This window comes from Anser cygnoides, chromosome 14 (genome assembly GCF_040182565.1).
Source record: "Anser cygnoides isolate HZ-2024a breed goose chromosome 14, Taihu_goose_T2T_genome, whole genome shotgun sequence".
Taxonomy (NCBI): domain Eukaryota; kingdom Metazoa; phylum Chordata; class Aves; order Anseriformes; family Anatidae; genus Anser; species Anser cygnoides.
This window is the reverse complement of record NC_089886.1, coordinates 7,910,783-7,933,336: the sequence shown is the minus strand read 5'-3', so window position 1 is coordinate 7,933,336 and position 22,554 is coordinate 7,910,783. Positions and strand designations below refer to the sequence as shown.

General features: G+C 40.7%; 1 protein-coding gene across 22 annotated transcripts in view; it reads right to left on the bottom strand.

Moving 5' to 3' along the window:
* Positions 1–22,554, bottom strand: part of SGCD (sarcoglycan delta) — a 517,792-nt gene that overhangs the window by 36,364 nt on the left and 458,874 nt on the right. For all 22 annotated transcript variants that reach the window (XM_013176020.3, XM_013176026.3, XM_066977269.1 and 19 more), the window contains 2 exons: positions 14,680–14,767; positions 12,183–12,302 (listed from right to left, as the gene is read on the bottom strand). In XM_013176020.3, coding sequence (XP_013031474.2) covers positions 12,183–12,302; positions 14,680–14,767 — 208 coding nt within the window. The remainder of the gene's footprint in view (positions 1–12,182; positions 12,303–14,679; positions 14,768–22,554) is intronic.

The following is a 22,554-nucleotide window of genomic DNA, read 5'->3' as shown; positions in this document are numbered from 1 at the left end:
TCCCTTGACTGGCTGTCAGCAGCTGAGGGACACCTTGAGCTGGCTGTGACCACTGGAGAGACACCAATAAGCTTTTCTCACCTCTCTTTTTGAACCTCACTATCATTTTATTTATCCCCAGTTCTGTACCAAGGGACTCACAGCTGGACTAAATATTCTGAAGAAGTTCATCTTTTGGTTTCAACTTGCTGCCTGCTGATTTCAGTGGATGCTTGTTCTGCCTCGGACTGTGAGAAACCGTAAATATCCATTCTCTATTTTTTTCTGGCCTACCTGAAATGCTATATGTCTCAAACGTGTCCAATGCCACCACCCCTCTCTCTTGCACAATGAAGAGCCTCAGTCTCTGCCTGGGAGATCGGCAGCTCCCCAAACATCCTCCATATGGACATTTGTGTCAAAGTCTGGCTCTTGGCCACTGTGGGAGTCCCCAGCCAGGCTGTGATAGCATCAGTGCTGGACTATGTTGAAAGTGAAGTTGTTAGGCTGGAGGAAGTGACCTCATTTAAAATTTATACTAAAGGCCTTGGCACAAAAAGAAGGAAAGTTTGAGGGAAATATGCTGTCAATAGTGAATTAGTCCATCTTGGGTCTGCAGAGGAGGATTGGGATGTCATGGAAAATAAATGAGTGACCTTAGGGAGTGGAAGAAGAGAGAGAGAAGGTAAAAGTTAAAAATATATATCTAAGGCCAAGTGCTTAGAAAGTAGTGAGGATTTCTGCTCCATATTGGATGCTTCCTGGATGGTAACATCCCATAAAGGGGCCAAGGGCTACTCATGATTCATAGCAGCAGGACAGGGCCAAAGGGAAGGAAACCATGACATTAAACTGAAAGGGAAGAGGCAAGACTAACAGGAACATAGAAACATGAAAAAAATCACATTTATTACGAATCACCAGTGAATCCTTGAACTATTAAGCAGCCTCCAGCTCATCCTCATTTGAGGAAAGTGTAGAGAAAGGAAATATTGTCTGAGTGCAGGAACTGAAAATACCTATCCTACAAAAGACGACTAGAAGGACTTGACTTTTTAGTTCAGCAGCATGACAATGAAAGGATATGAATGCTGTGTATAAATACATTAGGAGGATAAATAACACAAAGGAAAAAGAACTACTGGCTATAGGCCAATGTTGGCATGAGAGCAAATATCAATAAACTGGTCTCAAATACATTTTGGAAGAAAAGCAGGTGTTTTCTAGCCACCAAGGGAGCAAAAAATGGAAACAGCTTTTCTCTTAGAGTAGATGTGACAGACAACAACAGATTTGACAAAATCATGATTATAAGGTGTGGAATCTCAAAATGAGGGACAAGATTTGCAAGACCAGAAGGTGCCTTCCAGTCTTGCACTCCCACAGGAATATTTTCACTGTTCCCTACCCAAGGAATGAGGGTTTTGGCAAACAGTACTAATGCATGCCTCCCACTGTTCAAGAATTAGCTGTTACAATCTTCCTTCTCAGGCAAAGCTACTATATCCCTCTTCTTCCTTTACTAAGCATAAAGCAAATTTAAATTAACTATTGTATAACAGAGTGTCTACTTCCTGGGTTATGTTATTAAAAAATCTGCTATCTACCATGAGAAATGCATAGTATAAAATTTCCATTTCATTGCAAAGTACTGAAAATATTTTTTCACCTTATAAGACTTGCTGCTGCTAAGGGCAACTTACCTGCAAACGGCCAAAGACAGTTAGGAGAAAACAATCATTTAATTTGTATTTAAACATACTGTATCATACATCCCTAAGCAATAAACTATTCTTTCTCACAGTATTATATCAGAGCGAGTTCTATTAAAAGCCATACCTACTGATTCCTCCTTCTGACACTCTGTAATTTACCACCAATAAATGTTCATAAACAGTTTGACTGAAAAATCCATAAAGCCATTTCAGCTTTATTTTAAGTTCCATTTAATGTCCCTCAAAAATGATTTCATCAATGTGTTTCCATTAGCTGGTTCTCTGCCCAATAACTTAATTCCACACAATCAGTCAGGAACTTATAAAGCATATGACAGAATCTACCTAAAGTGTTCTGAATCTCCATAAAGATTCACCCAGTGAATGTTTTTTTCCCCTCTAGTGCATAAGGTGTGGGGGAACAAACATCCAAGACCCCTGTATGCGTTCACTTCGAGCAAGATCAGAAAGCAAGAGCTTTATAGCAAGGGAACATTCAGTATTCAGTCTCAGTTTCGTTTCCATTTGCTTGGTTTTATTCGTGTTTATCTTCTTTTCTTTGAGAATCAAAAGAAAGACCACATGATAACAGGTCTGCCAAATAAGACTGACTTTTCTCTGGCACTTCAGGTTTCTTAGAAGCCTACTGCCACATCCAGAAGACAAGCCTGGTTGAGGTTGGACCACTGCAAGTGAGCTTCTGGAGTTACATCCAGCTTCTGGATCTCTTCTTGCCTCCCTCATCCTACTCTGCACCTGCTGTGGGAGCCTACAGTGCCACCAACACGTGGCTTCAGCAGCTTCAGTTCTTGCACATAAAGACACTGTCTTCTTGCTGCAGAGCACATGCCAGGCACAGCAAGCTGCCCTCACTGTTTCCAACGTGGAAGCAAGAAAAAGAGTCAGTGGACTGGGCTTTTTTGTTTTTATTTTTAATCCCAGTTTTGCATTGAAACAAAGCAGAAGCATCATGTTAAGTATCTATATGTTGGTCTGCTAGTCTCCTGGTCTCCTGCTGAAGAGCATCTTTTGAAGTGCTAGCCCTCTTCATACAATTTGGAATTGGCTGATCAATCTCACGAGCTTTGTGAGAAAAAAACTATGGGAGATTACTAACATCCCAGCAAGGCAAAGGCTCTTGTGTGACCTCGATAATGGCTGGATGCCATTAAATCTGTAGGAGAGAAAGAAATTACAAATGCCCCAAGAACGGAGCAAATCTCAGCTGGAACATGCGTTTTCTTAGCCAGCAACAAATCCAACCAATGGAAAGTGGGAATCAACAGTTGAGCTTGTCCAGCTGCCTTTTGTTTTTCCTGTGCCCTGCCAAAGTACCTGAGCTGCGTAACACTGTCCTGGCACCTTCCCTAGTGCAAGGTGTCTCCCTCCAGCCAGAACTGGGCTCCTGCCATTGTGACGAGATACTGCTCACATCCTGCTCCCTCTGCACAAAACTGTTGTTCTGGCCTTCCACTGCTATCAGCTGGAACAGAGAGAAGAATCCAAATGCAAAGCCATGATAGGTATTTTTAGACCAATGGTTGATGCTCTTGCTGTCAAGGGTAGGTGGCAATCAGCTGAACAGCACTCGGGGGTGAACAGAACATGAAGGGAAAAAAATCAGGTTTCCACTCAGGTGGAAATACACCTGGTTAGCCATTCCCCACTTTCCTTCATTTTCCTTTTTTTGTTTTTCTTTCTAAAGGACACTTTCCTTTCCCACTCTGTGTGTTCTTCAAGTAATAATTCCAGATCCAGAGTACACCTGAATATTGCATATCACCATTTTATGATGAAATCAGGATCTCAAAGCCCTGTGACACATGTGGTGATTAAGCTGGCTTAAGCCTGTCTTCTCCTTAGCACACTACCTTAACACAGTACTGTGCAAAGGAGGGGAGAAGAAAAAAGGATTTGCTCAGAGTTTTTTTCTAGCTCAAGTCAAGAGGCAATGTATAGCATGCTGATGATCTCCAGAAGCTACCTTCATTCCCACTATTATTGATCAGGATGCATTCAGCAATTTGTTCATGAAAATACTCATCTGATGAGGTTCTCTCCTCTGTAAGTCTCATTGGGGTAATATGTGATAGTCTCAGGAAGGTGGCTGGGCAAACAGATGTCCAGGAAGTAAATCCAATACAATATAGGTAGAAATGATTTGTGCCCACTTCTTTTAATTCCTAGCTTTAAAAGCCTTATTCATCCCTAATTTATGTTTTTAAATGGATGAACATAGTAATTGCTGTTGCTCCCCTTGAATCCCATCAAATCTGAAATCAATGAATTCTATTTCAGGGCCTAACAATAATAACATGGCTAGGTTAAGCCACTGCATTGAATAAAAGACATAAAGCTTCATTCATATTTCTTTCTAGTATAGGATGAAAATGGTTTATTCAAAGGTCTGTCTGTATACCTTCATTGTCAAAGTGTTGGGGAGTTGTTCTTTTAAGGAGAGTCTATATAATGAATCATGTACAGCATCAAGTGTGCTTTTAATAAAAATGCAATATAAATTATTTAGACTCTGTTAGCAAATATCTTTTTGTCTCTTTCACATCTATATCTGAAAGATACAAGCTTCATGTTTTTGTCTTGGCACTGTATGCACACCGGGAGTGAATCAACCCTTGTGCATTGGGCTGTGGTTGAGTCATGCCAGATGGGAACTCCTTGTGACTCCAGCACCACCAGCTCTGCTGGGTGGAGGAGAAGAAGTTATCTGACTCATAGCCCTAAGAAATAAATGGAGCCTGGTTTTAAGCTAGAAAACTTGCAAACAATAAGATGAGCAGCAAGCTCTAAGATGAGCATGCAGATCAGTAGTGATGCATGTGTCTGTAGACATGTTCAACTTCAATAGCCTAGCTTCAGTGGTTGATGGTCTGAGAAATACAAAGGGAATAATATAAAAGAAATGAAGGGCTTGTACCCAAACCGAGAAAATGCATATGAAGAAAAGTTGATACAACCTATGCTGACCTCTAGATATTTCCATCTCATGTAGTTTTGGGGTCTTTCAACACTTTCTGCAGCTCAACAATAGCAATGTCATCACTGAATTCCTTTGAAGCTGTTCTTGGCGTTCTTGTGTAATGTTGCAAAGAAACTCAGGAGAGCACCTGAAGTGGGAATACCCAGTGGAAATTTATCAAGGAGAATATTCTTTCTGCTTCAAACAGGTCAGGGTTGTGAAGGCTGGGGAAGACACTTAGGAAATAAAACATAAATCTGCCACACTTTTAAACTTGATTTCAGTGCTTGGTAAGTGTACAGTATGCTTCTTTCATAATCCTTGTGACATTTAATCAATATTAATCTGATGGTGGATGATTCTTCTTTTTCCTTAAACAGGATTAAGGTAACACAATCTGAACACACATTTCAGCTTGGACTAGAAGCCTATACACTTTACATAAATTCTAGCCTTTTTGCCTGGGATGTACTTTGAAGTAAAAGCAAACACGCAAAAAAACCTTCTTGGTATATCTCCCTCCTGACACACATTGTTCTCTCCAACAAAAGACAAGTTTACAATCTGGATAAGTGGATTTTGTAGAAGAAGGGCGATGTTATTTGAATTCACCATTAAAAGGAATGGACAACAGATATACCTACATATACCTATTGCCCTCAAGGCAGCAAAGGGTTCTGAAGTATTCATTCGAGAATAGCATGTTTGTTCAAGATCTGGTCATTTTAATTTCTTCTGTAATACAATGGGAGAAAGAGTTTTTTTTTTTTTCTTAAAGAATCCTAAAAGTCCATCCCAATCTCTGGGGGGAACAAACAACCCAGTTCACCAAATCAGTTTTTCTTTTTTTTCTGTAAGGTTTTTGAATCCTTTCTCTGTCACTTCTGATTACAGATTAAATCACTTTCTCATGCCTGACTTTTAGTTTGATACAGCAACAGCACAATTCCTAACTGAGAGCAAAGAAGAATTTTCTTGTGGTTTTAATCACTGACAGAAAACATTATTTTTTCTCGCTGCTTCTTACTTTTGCTAAACAAGATTTTTTTTTCAGCACCACAGCAATGCAATGAGTACAAAGAGATTTAATGAAACTCCACTGCCATGTCTGAATGCTACAGACGGTTGTTTCCAGTCTTGGTAGTGCCTGTGCTGGAATCTTTCACCTGCATTTGTCAGCATCTTTCCCTAGTTTCATCATTTTATTCTCTGTCCCTTTTCCGTAGGACCAATGACTACATGACAGCTTGGCAATTGCTCCAGGACTGCATTAGTATTACTGCTTAATTACCTACAGAGAGTGAATAGGGAGTGTTCATAACCGCTTCCTAAAGAAGTTCATACATCTTCAGCAAAAGGTCAAATGCCTGTCCAAACCTCGCGAGCAGCATGGCTAATATGGTCACGACACACTTGTTTCTCTTGCCAAGAGCACAGAAGGGAGCTCTGGAGCAACTGCTGTGTCCAGGTGCCTTTGAAGCAGCCCGAGCGAGCAGGAGCTCATTTGCAACTGGATGAACTGGGAAAGGCCTCTGACACAGGGCTGATGGTACCGTGTTTGCTTCCAGAAGCACAGCACGGTGCCACAGCCATGTTTCGGCTGCACCAAGCCAGCTTTGAGTCGGTTGCAAGATGCAACTGCCTGTCAGCTGCTTTTGCACAGGAAAAAATAGCAGTCGTAAAATATTTCAATCTGCAAAAAAATGAATATCGTATCACTGTTTCTCCTGAAACAGCCACCTACAAGCCTGTAGAAAGGACATGTTTTTTTTTTTTTTTTTCAGGAAAATGTACAAAATCCACAACACAAAGATTCAAGCTCGCCATTTATCCCCAGGCACAAAGTTGCAGCAGAAACGATGGTGAAGCCAGAAAGCTCTGCTTCCTCTTTGGCTCAGGTCTGATTTCAACATTTAGCTACAAAAGTTCCTCAGTCTGCAATAAACAAATCTGCAAAATATCATTTTGCAACCATAATGGCTGCTGTAAAGGCAACTGTGCATGTCCTGACCCATAAACAATCATTTCTGAAGAAGGGTGCAGGCAGCAAAAATGGGTGGTAATTCCTGGAAGTTGTTAGATTTCTAGTTTACACCACCTTCCAGAATGACTGGTGCCAGTCAAATAGCCTTGCAGTTTGTTTTCATGAAATATAACTGCTCTTGCACTCATTAAAGTTACTCTGCTGTAAATATTGCAGCAAACACAAGCTAGAAAGGACATGCCAAGAAGCTACTAAAATTGTAATATTAAGGAAATATGAACAGAGTTCTTTAATAAGGATGGCATTGCAACAGCACTTCTGCAAGATTTCTCTTATTCCTCCCAGATCAAGCTAGTACAATTCTCCCTAAAAATGTCTGTGGACGCAAAGCTTTTAAGACAGCTGGGCCAGTTTGCACAGACACATGTGTTACCACATTCATAAGTGGTGTTCTCCTTCTGTCCAAATCAAGAATGTTAAGGACATTACATTTTTTTTTAACCCTTCCATGGGTACTAAAACCCAGCACTTGTGAGCAGAAGGTGCAGCAGACACAGAACAAGTTACCCTCTCACCCCGAACAACAGAAAACCCCAATCCAAAGCCTCCCATTTAAATAGATCTTTCTATAGGACAGTCATGCAGTGAACTCTTCAATAATAAGCTTGGGCTATGTGGCTTTAACTGGTGATGTTTCTCCACTGAAACCTCTACAGTCCTTAATATATAGCTCTCATAAATAAAATGCTAGAAACATGCCTCACAATCAATTACTCCAAACTTACTGATAAATTTGCAATAACATTTCAACAGCGGACTCCCCTTTTCAGGTGCATTCCCAGGCAGCTGAAGAGAAACTAGAATAAAGAACACTCTCAAACTAATGTTTCTGAAAGTCTCCCCAGAGGCCAGCACTCACATGCTTCACATGCAGAAAGACCAGGTTCAGAGCCTGGAAAAATGAAAGCTGAACTAATTGAGCTAGGGTTTGCCACAGAAAAAGGCCTTAGCCAAATTTATATGCTATGGTGGTATAAATGTCTAAGTGAGAAGCACATTTTCCAAACATCCAGTGTGGGATCAATTTTTTGGAACAATCCTTGCATTCATCTATTACAGATAAGGAACCTTTTGGTTTTGTGATTGATCCTATCCTTATCGTAAGGAAAAAGGGCAATCTTAGGAATGGTTAAAAAGTGTGGTTGATGTGCAACAGGACAGTGTCCAACCCATGCAATCCTACTTCTCATGCAAACCATCCTCCACCACTCAAAGGCAGGGAACACAAAAGCCTGTAAGAATACATCCTTTGTGTTTTCAGCTCAGCTCACGGTAATGCATGTGGATTGCCTACAAATTTTAGTATTTAAAAAATCAGTTTATAAATCCATCATAAATATTAAACACCAGAGTACCCTGGCAAGTTGCCCTGAAAGCAAACTTCAAAAAATAATCTCCGAAAGAGATGTCATGGCCCTTGGGAGAGCTGACACTGGCATGTCATCAGATGTTGTCTTATAAGGCTAAATTAAGCATCTGACCAGATTTTAATTTTTGTAAAAACTCATGCTAATTTAAATTGCTTTAGATTTAATTAAAAATGCTTTTGTATAGAGATAATAATGTAACTCTGTTAATTAGTATCAAGTGGCATCTAGAGGGCATATTTAAAAACTAATCTGGAGAATAAATAGAGCTAATTAACAGTCAGAATAATGCTTTATGATTGTCCTTTGTTTATAAATGCTATAATGTTCAATATGCTATTAAATGAAATTGGTAATTAATGTATATCAAAGTTATTTTTAATGCTCTTTTAACTAAAGAGTATTTCTTACGAACCATTTTTCACACGATCTGAACATGTTTCACTTCTGACGGGAGGGAGGCGGAGGGAGGGGGAACCGCCGTATGACGAACCACATGCGAATTCAATTAGGACCAGCTCATTCATCTCCCATAATGCAGACCGTATGTGTTTATGAGCCCGCAGGGAACATCCAGTGAGGCACTGCTTTGCATCTACTCCGTCTTTACCCAAGTAGACCACTGAACATGGCAAAGGTGAGCCCAGGGAAGGTTTCGGGGCTCCGCTCGGGCACTTTGTGCCACGTACCACCGCTGAGCGGCACCACGGTGCCGTCTGGTTGGAAGAGTGGCAGCAGAGTCTGCCTTCAAAATCTAAACCTTGCAAGAGCAAACAGAGTCGCAGTTCAGAGGTGTGAGAACTGCTCTGAGATTTACTGCGGTATCTTTTCAAAGATCACGAGTTGCTCAAATGCTACAGGAGTGAGGACCGTAAAAGAAAGTAACGCTAAAAGTGAGGATGTGTTGCCATCCTATCCCTGGACAAGAGTGGAGGAGACAGCTGGGCAATTGCAGGCACTGGCAAATGAGCTTGGAATAAAAAGGGCAGGCCAGATTTCGCAAAAGACTCAGTTTCTACATGACTTTTTACGGGCAAACACGAGCTCCTTCTGAGTCATCTGGACAGATGCTGAGCTCCCGCTTGGCTTTGAGTGGGGCAGAGGGAACTTGTGCTTGTGTCTGGAAAAGCTTATGTAGATATTATCAGAGCTGACCATGGCCAAAGGGCTCAGAGAGCTGCACTTGTGCTCAAACAGAAGTTCCTGTTGTCCTCCAATCTCATCTATGATGACAGCTTTGATGGGATTCACTAAATCAAACACAATCACTGAAGTACTCCCAACTGTATCATGCAGGCAGAGCAGAGATCAGCTCTGTCTTTCTGTGTCCTTTAGTGGTTAAAATTCAGAAATACCCCCTCCAAAAGGAATTAAAATAAAAAGCACTTTTTTTTTTGGTAATCTGCACCACCCATACAATGCAATTTTTGAAGCCCCATCAAATGCAACGTATGTCCTACTTGTATGTTTGTTATCCATAATTCTGTATATTCCTCCTATTTTAATGCCTTGCTAATGTTGAAAAATCCTTTAGCTACCCAAAACAGAGTCTATTTCAGAAACAGACAGCAACTCTTGTCTCACATCAAAGCTTCAGCATCACTTTGTAGAACAAACTTTCAGAATCAACTTTGAAGAGCATACAAAGAAAAAAGTAATTATCGTTAACAAGATTAAAAGCTAGCCACAGGTCCAATAACTGCTGCTCTAACCTCTGTGAGATGACTTTCATGCCAGATTGCAGACACACACTTCTTTCTGTAACAAGTACGTGTTCAGCAATAACAAGAACAAGTTGAGATTATTTACATAGTGTAGATAGGTGTCAGCAGACACATACCGGCAGCACCTGAGATCCCAAACACCAGAAAAATGATCAAAGGAATTTGTCTGTGTACTACAAGTTGGACTAGCCTCAAGTGCAGACAAAAACACTGGAAGAAATATGAACATATGGTATAATACTTCCCAGCATGGCAAACAGCCATGGCAACCACTTTTGGAGATATAATTAGATTGGGGAAGCAAAGCTGGAGAAAAACAAAGCCAAGCATGAACTCTGAAAGCATTTCAGCTCAAGGTCATTGAAATATTCACCATGTAACATAATCTGTGATATCACTCTACCTTTTCTTTTCTGATAGCTCTGCAAAAGCCGAAGAAACCCTAAGAAACACACAGTTGCAAAATAAAAATGAAAGTGCACTACAGTGGTTAGCAATATTTTTGATGCTGTTTATTCTGGAGACTAAAACAAGGCAGAAATTCAAAATAACTATTAAAAATAATTGCTGGTTTCTCCAAAGCAGAAAGCAAATAAAAAGGAACATTTTTGTAAGTTTGTAATCTGAAAAGGAGTACTTGTAATTTGTAAATAAAAGTTTGGTTTTGTTTTTCAAAGAATCAATGATATAAATCTCTCTCATTTTAAGGTTTCCAGGAAAACACTTAAAATAGTTGCTTTCTGAACTCATCTACCCTGCACAAAGACTATATAGTCTTTAATCATATGATTAATCATATGATTAAAGAGTTATGAAGGGTGCAGTGTGAAGGGAGATTTGTAGTAGAACACGGATTGTGACAAATGCTCCCCATCCCTGAAATACTTTGAATGGTCCTTTTCAAAGTTTTCTACTAAAAAAAGATACTGGTAATTTTTTGAAGTTCACCATTTATCCAATAAAACTCATCTAATTTTGGTATACCCAACGACTGAACTGGTCCAGTATGTACTGACTGACTTACAATTCAGAAGAGCCACACTTGGCCTTTCCACAAACAGGAAACCATCTAGAGCAGCACACTGGGTAACAAAAAACGTTAAGGGTTGGATACAAAGTCTCATTCGTGATGCTTAGACCCTGAGGCCCTCATTTTAAGCTCCTTTATATTACATATAGTATACTAACAATACCGTATGTAATGTAGAGTAAATAACAATAATTTAAAATATATCATTTTAAGCTCCTTCATTGATTTCTCTGTTTTCAGGAGCTTACTAGAGAAATAAGGAACAATATGGAGTGAAAGATGCATACAAATCAAGCCACTGCAAAACAGGCATCAGTGCGTCCTGAGTCCAGTGGCTCTGTGATGTGACTAACTTCGAACAATATTGAGCTTACCCAGTCTGGTCCTATGTGAAAATATTCATGAGTAAATCTCAGACTAATTAAAGAGCTTGGATTGAACTAGAGAGCAACAGAATTCAAGTTCCTATGAGGTAATTTCACAGACCTCTCAAATGCATTTTAAAATTCTACAATTACTGGAACTCTTTCTTTCCTCTAATTAAAAAAAAAAAAAATCAAAACAAATTATAAACAATCCCACTCTCAAACCCGAAGTGTATCCCCATTTTCTATGAGGAGCTACCAATGTAAAAGCCTAGCAGGCAGGACAGCTGGGGAAGCAAATCCAGCATAGGAAAAGAAGTGTTCAAGCTGCCCTGTCTGTCTTGAAAGGAAGATGGGGAGGCCACGTCACAGGTAACGTGTGTTTCTCATCCCATGCATGGGACATTTAACCATACCCATAAGCGTAGCTAGAGATGGCTTAGAGATGATCAACATGGTCTCACATCAGGTTTACGAAAGATTAGAAAGAATGCATATGGGATCCTAGTTCATACCTACATTTTCACTGCAGGTCTCCACCTTAGTGTTTGCTCTAGAATGAAGGAGGAGCTGGTGAAAACTGGTGAGATTAAAAATGCAAAGCCTGAGGTTTCCCTATGTGCAGAGACAGCGACTGCAGCAACGGAAGCATCCTTACAGTGATCCCACACTATCCCTCAACCCAAACTCAAGAGATAAAGTCGTTTAGTTTTCAAAGCTGGTTTTAAAGCTGCTCCAGATAAACCACTTCCAGGGGAGTTTTTTTCTGCAGAGGAAATAACATGTTGTGCAAGTTGAGAAACTCCTCAGACAGAAACTCCTGACCATTATCTCCCCGGGGAAGATTCGAAGCAATAAGGAGAGTGAAAGGCTTTGTATCCAAATGAAGCTTTCCACAAGCATGAAGGAAAGTCAGGCAAAACTATTCTAAAATTTGAAGAGGTACATATTAAAACAGCGATTTAGTGAGTAATCTTTTACCTAAAACTCTCAATCTCTCTGCTCCGACTACTACTTCATTGTCATCTGCAGAAAACAGCAATTTTCCAGAGAGGGTTTTCACCTCAAATTTTTGGCTGTGTGCTTCCACTGCTTGGGGACCTAGAGAGAAGAAGAGATTTAGCATAAGCTTTTAGTGAAAAAGTGTAAGAAAATCACACATTAGCTTCATACATTTAATAACCCCATTTGCTGAGATTACTCTAACAGCTCTGCATGCACAACTTGCATCTGACACATCAAGCAGGGATGTCTGTGCTTTTCAGAGGGTGACCTCCCCATAGAAAAGGGCACTGTTTTCTACCCAAATAACAACCCCTCAACTATTTCAACTTTTTTTTTTTTTTTTTTCATGCTTATACATGTCTTAAATTTACCATTAAGTTTGGCATAGCTGGGAAATTTTTACAAAAAGACAGATCCACACATGAAATAGCAATGAATGTAACCACGCTTTGAAGGCATTGGTACAACCGTAAGAGGCATCAGAACTTCGTGAGTACATTTTCCTGGTGCTGAAGTGCAAATTATTCTTGGTTTCATGCCTGTTAAATATGCCTGTATTAAAATGATACTGCTGTCATGCACAGTGCAATTAAAAATCCAATAACTAAAAACACAACAACAACAAAAAGCAACACCACAGGATCCAGTGTTTGCTTTAAAGCTGCAGTTTAAGAACTTGATCCCACCTCCGCAGGGAGGTAACTCCTGGGAAGTGCTGAGGATTTCCATCTTGACCCTGCAGAAGGATGAGCCATGAAGGGAAGGGAACCCTGCGCAGGCCCAGATGAACAGCAGGGTCTCTCACATTTCAGAAAGTTTTTAGATGAGTAAATCTGTGCTCTTCTTTTAATTCCACTGCTTCTCCTGCAGGCTGCTGTGCAGCGCAGTGCTGAAAAGCCTCTGGCAAGCATTTTGTTGCGGAGCCTGACAAACTTCAACTGCCCAAGCAAGCAATTCTGTGCAGGTCTGTGGCTGAAAGGCCACAAAGAGCAGGCCCTTCTGTTACCTGACCTAGGCTAAGCTTCTTACAAATTGCCATCTAACTGCCCTGTGCAACCTAGTCCAAACCACAGGCTCCCTGGATCATGCACTGCACAGAGCTGTGACTGGACTTTGCTTTACTCCTGCCATCTTCTGACTGGTCTCATTTCTCAAAAGTGAGTCTTCTCTTATAGGCAGCTCCTAACTCCATCTATACACAGTGTTTGCCTGCACAGGTCGTCTGTATTAGCATCAGGGCACACAAAGAGTCATGTGTGTGGTTCGGGCTACAGAAAGGTGAGATCCCTGTACATCTAATTCTGCAGCAAAACTTATAAAAAACAAAACAAAACAAAAAAACCACAGCCATTCTGAGAAAATAAAGTACTTTCAAGCTTTAAGTTTGATTCGTGCCTCACTAATTAGCTGCCTCCCTACTCATCAGTGCAGCACACACAAGACGGGCTGACACCTTCAATCCACTCATGAACCAAAGCCATTCCAAACGCAGAAATGAGCTCAGTGACCAGAACATCATGCCAGGAGACATAACTGACTACGTCCTCCTGAGCTCTTGTGAAATGGAGGCACTTAAGGGAACCAAATACCCTCTTGAAAATATATGCAGAACCAACAAACTAAACAAGTTCTTCTGAATGTGAGAATCTGAGAGCTTGGGGTTGAATTTATTTCCTTCCTCCAGGCAATTTTCATGTATGCCACTTAAATCACTGCTTACTGAAGCTGCATATTTAATTATTTAATACTGTGACTAGAGGCCAAAATGTTATTTAAGCAAACCAAACAACTTGGTCTCACATAGAAACAACATGTTTATGGATTACTGTTTCTGCCACAGAGCAATACTTCTCCCAGTCCCTAGATTAATCTCAATAAATATATATCTATCTATATCATATATACATATTATATATTAGTATTTTAGGCTCTTTCAACCCAAATTATATATGCATCCATTCAAAGGCTGCTGTGTGCTGGGGATTTATGAAACACCCATTTGCCCATCAAAAACACTAATGCTTGGAAACATCAGTGTTCATCTGAAGAAGAGCATAAAAAGCTCTAAATTGCTGAGTGTCCGAACCCAGCCCCAGTCAATCAGCAGAGTTCCCAAGATCTTAGGCAAGTTAAAAGACTCTCAGGAAAATCCTGTCTGTTACGACAGAAATGTCAGCCTGCATATGTTCTTCTTGACCCTGAAGTCGTACAACTAACCTTTCTGCCTCTGGATTGGCTTTCAAATGAAAATGATGGTCTGCTTCGTTATCAGAAAGCACCAGCCAGCTGCCTCTCCAGCACGGCTTTCATGTCTCTAGCTTTGTTTCTACAAAGTAGAGCGAAGTTTTCATTTGTTCTTCACAAGACACCTGGGCTCCCCTCTGGCGAGCTGTCGGAAGCCAGCGCAGCATCCCACAACACACCCTCTTTCATCTTGTCTTAACAACTCCACGCAGCCTTTCCCCCTCCTTACCTGTTACAAGGCGAGTAAGGACTTTAGTCTTCTCGTTGAGGATGTTCACCGTCACATTTCTGGCAGACTGGAAGTACAGTGGGTTGCCCTGGAACGAGACCACGAGAGCACGCACGTGAGATGGGAGTGGGCAGCCCGAGACCAGCCTGCTCGAGGCACCTGGCTGCTGCTGGGCTGCCATCAATGACTGCAAAGCTGGGGATGTGGCTGAGGTGCCAGGCTACCATGCTTGTACTCTCGTATGTTGATTTGTGTGTGTGTCCCGTCGCTGCACAGTACTGATGTAACCCAGAATAAAATACGCTTATCTGGAAAGGGCAGCAGAAGATGCCCAAAGACAGGCAAATTTCCTTTCCTGCAACCTTCCACTCTGCCTCCAAGCATGCTGGTACAAGGGGAGTTTTCTGAGACATCTTATACTTATGTGAACTCCTGATGCTGCATTAATTTTTATTGTCCAGGTTGAAACCATACTCCACACTTCTTTTTGGCTCAGAAAACATCTTAGAGACTAGCCTTGTTTTAGGGATGGTTAGCTTTATTGCCAGTACAAACCAGCCAACCTGTTATTTAGAACGTGCAGATGATATGGGACCTGACCTAAGCGTCCTGAAGTTCAGGGTATTTTGGGAGGCTGATTACAGCAGTGCATTTCAGAGTCAAGTCTGCAATACTGCATACAGCTTGAGATGACTACGATGGGTGATTGCGTATAAGTACTTCATGGACACGTGAGTGAACTGTGCCCAGGGAGCTGTGAATGAGAAAACCTTATTAACATGTTGAAAGTACCTTTGGTCCCAAAGCACCTATGAGCCATCCAGCACTCACGACCACCACCATCCAGACTGGGAAGCCAGCACGTACTGCTTCATACCAGACCCATCTCATCAGGTCTGGAGATGCACGAGACATGAAGCCTTCCCCACACCACACTTGACCACACAGATTTCTGCATGTTTTTCATTTTTATGCTTTAAATATAACTCTGAAAAAGAAGCTAGACCAGCTGTTAAAACACAGGAGCCATACAGCTACCTGGCACCATCCGTCTCAGGTATTTCTCCTGCAGAGTGAAGCCAAAGGAAACCCACAGCGAAAACCATCTGGCTCCTTCTGTGTGGAAACACGTCCAAGACACCTGGGAATTTGTGTTTTCTACAGGCAGCCCCAGTCCACACAGGTGGTTTTCTTAGGGGCCATTAGCCACCTAAGGCACAAACAAAGGATGACCCCAACTTAAATCAGCCAAAAGTCTAACGTGTAAGGTGGAAATTCACTACCAGTATCTCTTCATAATGTCTAAAGCAGACAGCTGAATAAATTGATTAATCAGCTGAGCCAGAGGATTGGTAGAGGGGATACAACAGTAAGAAAAACAGCAAGGAGATGAAAATTTGATGTTTGTGCACTTCTTACATCAAAGTCTCTTCCCACTGCTTCAAAGTCTTTCCATTAGGAATGAACATTCAGGAGTGTATAGGTCAGGCATGTTCTCTCGGCCTCCTGAATTTATAAGGAATATAATAAATATTTGTATAAATGTGATCTTTCTGGGTCATGACAGAAGGACTATGTTGCCTGCATATAAAGCATAACAGGAGCACAGGAATACACTCACTGTGATGGACTGGAGCTTCAAGAAGCACTTCTAGTGACGGGTGAAGAGTTCCCAGCAGCAGTGCTTGCAGAAAACAAACATAAAAATACCACCCAAAACAAGCCCACATGTGAACAAAAATTCACAGTAATTACTTTTGTGGCTTTAAACATTTGTGCTGCATGTACCCAGGAGATAGCCTTTCAGAAAAAAGGAAGGAAGAAATGGGATTTATTCATTCAGTTATAGCTAGACTATCATGGCTTCATTCGGACTATTTGCAACTAAACTATAATGCAAAACTAAAAATAATAAAAAGAAAGAATTCCAGACCTTGGGCAAGTTTCAGAAGCTCTTGGTGTCTCTGTCTCCTCATACACTAATTGAGGACAAATCATCCTTCTATACCTCTGTGATATGTTTGACAGCTTAATGTATACAGTATCTGAAACTGAAATATTATTCATAAGATACAAGTAAAGAGCAATAGTAATGACTGGTAATGATTTTTTTTATTTATTTTTTATTCATTTTTGTGTTCTTTTCCCAAGCACCTAGGAGTTAACGCTGATTACCATTTTATGGTTCATAGCGTAGAAAAAGGATTACCTTCACCTGAAGACCCTCTTCCTCTGGCATTAATTCACTGCAGCCTTGACCAGGGACGTAATTTGAACACCTAGGGATAGCAGCTTACTGCTACGTTTTCATTTCACATTTACAGATGAAGGATATTTTTAAAGGCAGATAGTTACAACCTGCATAAACTATCGCCACAGATGAGATTATAACCACTATAAAAACACGCAATATGTAGCACAGAAAGGTCACGTTTTTGACTTGCACTATTTGACTTCTGTTTATGGAGTTATGTAAGCACAGAGTGTTTTGAAAAGGCCAGGAAACCTTCTAGTTCAAATTAAGGTAGGAAAAATCATTCAAGCCCCATGACTGACTGGCTTTGAAACTCTGTTACTGAACTTCATAACAGGAGGTTCACTACAGAAGTAGTGCAAGACAAGCCAAGTAACCGATATAAAAAGAGTTGCAGAAAAAGTTGCTCCAAAGAAGTCTTACAAGACAAGCTAAGAGCTGGCATCCACCTATGGAAGACTTAAAATACATAATCAGAACTTGAAACGCTTATCCTAGCACAGTCATCTCATTCACTGATTCAGAGCTCAGATTCATGCAGCCTTCAAAAAACTAAATTTCTCTAATGGAAGAGTTATGTTTTTATTGGTCTGCAGGGAAGGAACATTTCAAGCACTTAATGCAATGCCCGCTCTCATTTCCATAATTCTTCTTCCATTAAGAAATGAAAAAGAGCTAAAAAAAAATTACTCCCTTCTGCTGAAAATTCTGCAGACTTTGTGTCCATCATCTTCTGTTTACAAAGATAACAACACTGACATATTTTACACACTGAACATTTAAAAAACAGTCCCCTGTTGCAAGCTTAGCGATGATGCCAATTTCCTTCAATCACACAGGAAAAAAAAAACACATTAAAATATTCTTAGAGAGGTTAGAAATTATAACTGAAAAGTGGAAACCTTTCAATTCTCCTAGCATTTCATGTTATCATGACACAAAATTAAATATGCTGATGTGCTTGAGCAAATGGAAATCTAGATATCAACATGGCATCATCACCACGATAAAAATAATTACGTGCAGTGAAGTAATATTCTCACAAACTTTATAGACCTAAAGTTAGAATATTAGCATGTAATAAAAAAACAAGACTCATTATAATTTTAAGACTGCAAGTATGAGACATAGCGCGTTTCTGAAGTATAATATGTAACAATCCAGTTTACAATCTTTCCAGATAAATAATGTCAAAGAAATTATATATATTTTATTCTTGGACGTGATGCAAAGAAAATTGAAGTGAACTGAAAACTGGATTTAGCATTCTTTTGGGTTCAGAAAAGTAGAGAAAATAATCTTTTTCTGTTCGTCTACCAGTTTGTCTAAAAGAGGTTCCATCCCATTCTTCAGAAAAGCACATTTTAGATAAAATAAATCTGATATCTCTGATCACACAATAATCCAACATATTTCACTGCTTGCATGCTATCTGATGTGCCGAGAAATCTCTGTCATTTGTTCTTCTTCCCCTCAATCACAAATAGTACAGCAAGGTTTCTCTGCACCTTTCCTTAGCCCAGACATGGGCTGCTCCCAGCCAGTTGCTGGCGCTGACATGCTCTTTATGCCCAGATTTGGTTGTTGAAACTTTAATCCCTTTACCATGGCCATCTGTTAACTTCAGTGCTGTGGCAAGTTAGCAGAGTTGTAGTTCATGTCCATTTTAGCCATCCCATAGCACTGCACTGCACCGCTGCCTCCTATTTACCCTCCTGTGTGACTGCAAATTAAATCAGCAGTCACTCCTTTCTGATGCTATTTTACATTACTGTTTCTTTCCATTGGTCACATCGTTCATTTGGCTGAAGAAACTGAGCTAGAGACACGGATGGGAATAGGATATATATATATATGTATTTTTTTTCCCTTCTGCATGTCTTCCTGTTTGCTTCTGGCTTATTTCAAGCATTTTCCTTGCAGAAGGCTGACAGAGGATTCCACCTGCACTGGGTTCCATTTCTGGGGAAAAGCTAAGGCTGGGATCTTTTAGGGACTCTTTAGGTTGGTTATCCATTTCCAGCCCAGCACAAATCTACTATCCACCTCTGCAGAAAATCCTACGTAGTAAACACATCATTCTGCCCATTACTCCAGCCCTTCATTAGCAGACCCAACAATAATGCAAATATTTGCAGGCAGAAGTCACCACAGCTATTCAATAGATTAAGATGTTGGACATACACTGCAGAATAAAGGATCTTGTAAAGCGCAAATTATTGTCAAAATAGCGTAGCTTGTTTTCCCGCTAAGCAGTGAGGTATTCAGTAAAACACAGAAGACTGCAAAAGGTATTGACTGCTTGTTTGCTAGGCTAAACACATGGTGAAACAAGCCCTAACAGCTCACTAGGTGTTTTTTTTTGGCTAACTCTGGAAGAGATGCTAAAAAGTCGTAGATCAGAGACCAAAACAGAAAAAGTACTTTGACTGACAACCTGAGCTGAAGCAATCCCAACCAGTGCTGTCTTTAAGAAAAGTCAATACTTTAACAGAAGTCCTTAGATTGTTTTAGGGAAATATTAAAAATATGTGGAAATCTTTCTAAATTTTAACAGGCGATTTTAAAATAATGCATCACAGCCAATGCCTGCGTACTTTGGACAGTTAAAAGCAATAGCTTTGATTTGATCTTATGGATTCAAAGAGTCTGCAAGGTAAGTGGACATGAAGCTTGTGAAAATGGTGAATTTCCTTCAGGCTTGAAAAAAGTAATGGGAAAAATTAAAATATTAAAGTGTAATCCAGCCTGGCAAAGAACAGTCTGGAGAAGACACTCAGAGCACTATTTTCCTGCTCATTTACACGTCTCACTGACATACAGAAGGGAAACCCAGTGCTCTGTACACAGCTGGACTGTTAGAGGGCAAAAGCTTGTTTTCTGGAGAGCAACCAGACAGCCCACTATGAGAGCAAAAGCACTCCTTCACCTGGCCGGCAGCCACAGACAGCTCATTCACTTCCCTGCACCCTTGAGTGCTGCTTTAAAGAGCTGCTGATGGAGAGGAAGCATTTGTGGGGGGTTATAACAAATACATTCCCTTCACAAAGTCCAAGCAGTCCTACTGTGACAGCTACATGCAATAACAGCACTAGCAGCGATGATACCTGCCCTTTGCATTGTGTTTCCACTGGTGGGGACAACTCACAGACACTCATAGGTGGGGGAGGCTGAGTCCTGAGGAGAAAAATCCCCTGTTGCTGATGGTGCAGGTAAAGAGCAGCTTCGTCTTGCAGGCAGTGAGTGAAACTACTTGCAAACAACCCCCTGTGCACAGAGCCCGGGACCAGGAGCAATTTAAACTCTTTCCAGACAGCACAGTTCTAATCGACTGGATCAGTGTCGCTCAGTGGTGCCGCAGACAGCTGCTTTTTCCCCCAAGAGGCTTGTTATTTTAAGATACTCTATAAATATTTGTATAATGCTTAAACTCTTCCCTTAAAAGATCATTGGGAAATCCTGACAGCAATTTCTTGTGAAGACTGGGAAGAGGAAGCGGACTGGTAGAACCAAGATATAACCCGTAGCTTGCATGGGCTGAGCACACAAAAATGTAGTTTTTATGGTTTTTATGCAAACTTATAGTGCTTCACCCAGAATTCACCTTCAATCAGATGCGGGCACATTTGCCTGTGAATAACACAATCCTACCTCGCTGTCTGCTGCAGCTCTACCACTTTGTTATTGGTTTGGGGACAGAAAGCAACATGCTGCTAGAAATCTCCCATTCTCGGTTCATTCCAAATCTCATTTCCCGGATATTTGGGGTATGAGGTAACTTTTCACGGTTTTGTCTGTTTTGGAGTAGCAAGTAGTCATTGCCTGTAAACGGAGACAAAAAGCAATCATTTCAGGGCGCAAGATATCCTTCGCCAAGAATGGGAAACTTTCCTAATGAAAACTCACAAAAATATCACCTCTGCCGATTTCCTAACGCACCCAGACCCAGCAGCACGGGCTGTCCGTGGCACAGCACTGCGTGCAAGGTCGTCGTTGCAGTTGTCAGGCGCATCTTGAGACCTACCAGCAAAGGTGACTTTTTAACCCTCACTCTGTCCCTTCTGGTCAGTTGACACAGACAAGCTTCAATTAGCATCATTGATCCAGTGTTGTGAGAGTTCTGATATGACTTGCTCGTCCTTCAAAGGGAAGCATCAATAAAGCTCTCACTACTCGACACTAAATGCGGAGTTCCCTAACCACAGAAATGTCCAGAGCATGCTGCGAGCACGGACTCAAACAAAACAGTCCTGGACCTGATCCCTAGCACGCATTAGAGAGTGTTTGGTGATTGAAAAGCTCAGGGCTGTCCCCATAAAACAGAGAGTAGTGAGGAAATAATCAGGTTGAAAAAAACCTCAGAATTCAGAACAGATGCTGCAGATCAAGCAACTGGCACCACTGTGAATCACAGCAAACTTCACCAGAACATTGTACAGACATCGCACACCTCCTGAAAAACGAACAGACAGAACGCTGGGCAGCCTCTATCTTTGGATGTGAAGAAGACAAATTTGGGAGTATCCAGCTTGGAACCCCTAAGATCCCGCTTCGAAGCAGCCTAGCTTTCATCTGCATCAAGAGAAACCATGGACTTCAGGCCAAACTTGCAAGCCAGCCATCACTGTTTCCATTTAAGTTGCCATACAAAAGAAAAACCAATAGATCTTCCTTCTGTTTCTGACATAGCTCCCCACAACAAGAACAGGATTTTGCCCAGAAGCCTTCTGGCACAAAAATTTAAGTCAGTAGCTAAATCCCTAGGTGTTAGATTGAAAACATCTTTTAATATTATTTGAACATGCTTTTTGTTGTTTAATCACTGAGTCTCTTCTGATCTTAACTTTGTCCTTCAAATGGTTGAATATAATGTTCATGTAACTAAATCCCTTTTTCAGTAAAACTTCTGATTTGACAGTGTAAGCTTTTCACAGCAGAATGAAAACAAACTGTGAATGGAATTGATAACAAACAGATTAAAATGAAGGCTACAAAATGCCCCAGTACATGCTATATTTATGTCTAAAGATGATTACTTTCAGGAAGGAAGCAATAGGTCCAGTGCAGAGGTAACAAAATGCAGTCCATATCCTTTTCTTCCTAGAAACAACCTCTTTTCACAAGTGTAATGCACCCAAGTCATGTAACCTGGATCAGTGACAGAGCTGAGAGAGCCCTGACCTGCAACTGGCACTCAAAGACATAAATCTAGAAAGTCATGAGCTAATTCAACATGTTGGATTCTAACCTCTGACATTTTATTAAGTACTCAAATACTAAAAAACAAAACACTCAAGTCCCTTCTATACAAATAATGTACAGTCATGTTTGCAGAAAGATGTTTGACTGTAAGCTCTGAAAAGTTATGTAAAAATACTCACCCAACATGACACATTTTCATAGCATATATAATACCTATGTTGGAATTTTATGTCAAATACTACAAGCCACTCTTCCTCCCCTTTTTATGGCATTTCTTGGAATTCATTTTAATGACAATAGAAACAAAAGATAAATTTCCCACTGATACATTAAAGCAATTACATTTCTAACTCTCCTTTTAAAGTGCAAGGAAAGCAGGTCTGTGATGGGAGATCTAAATGGCTGGGTTCTGGTTTTGG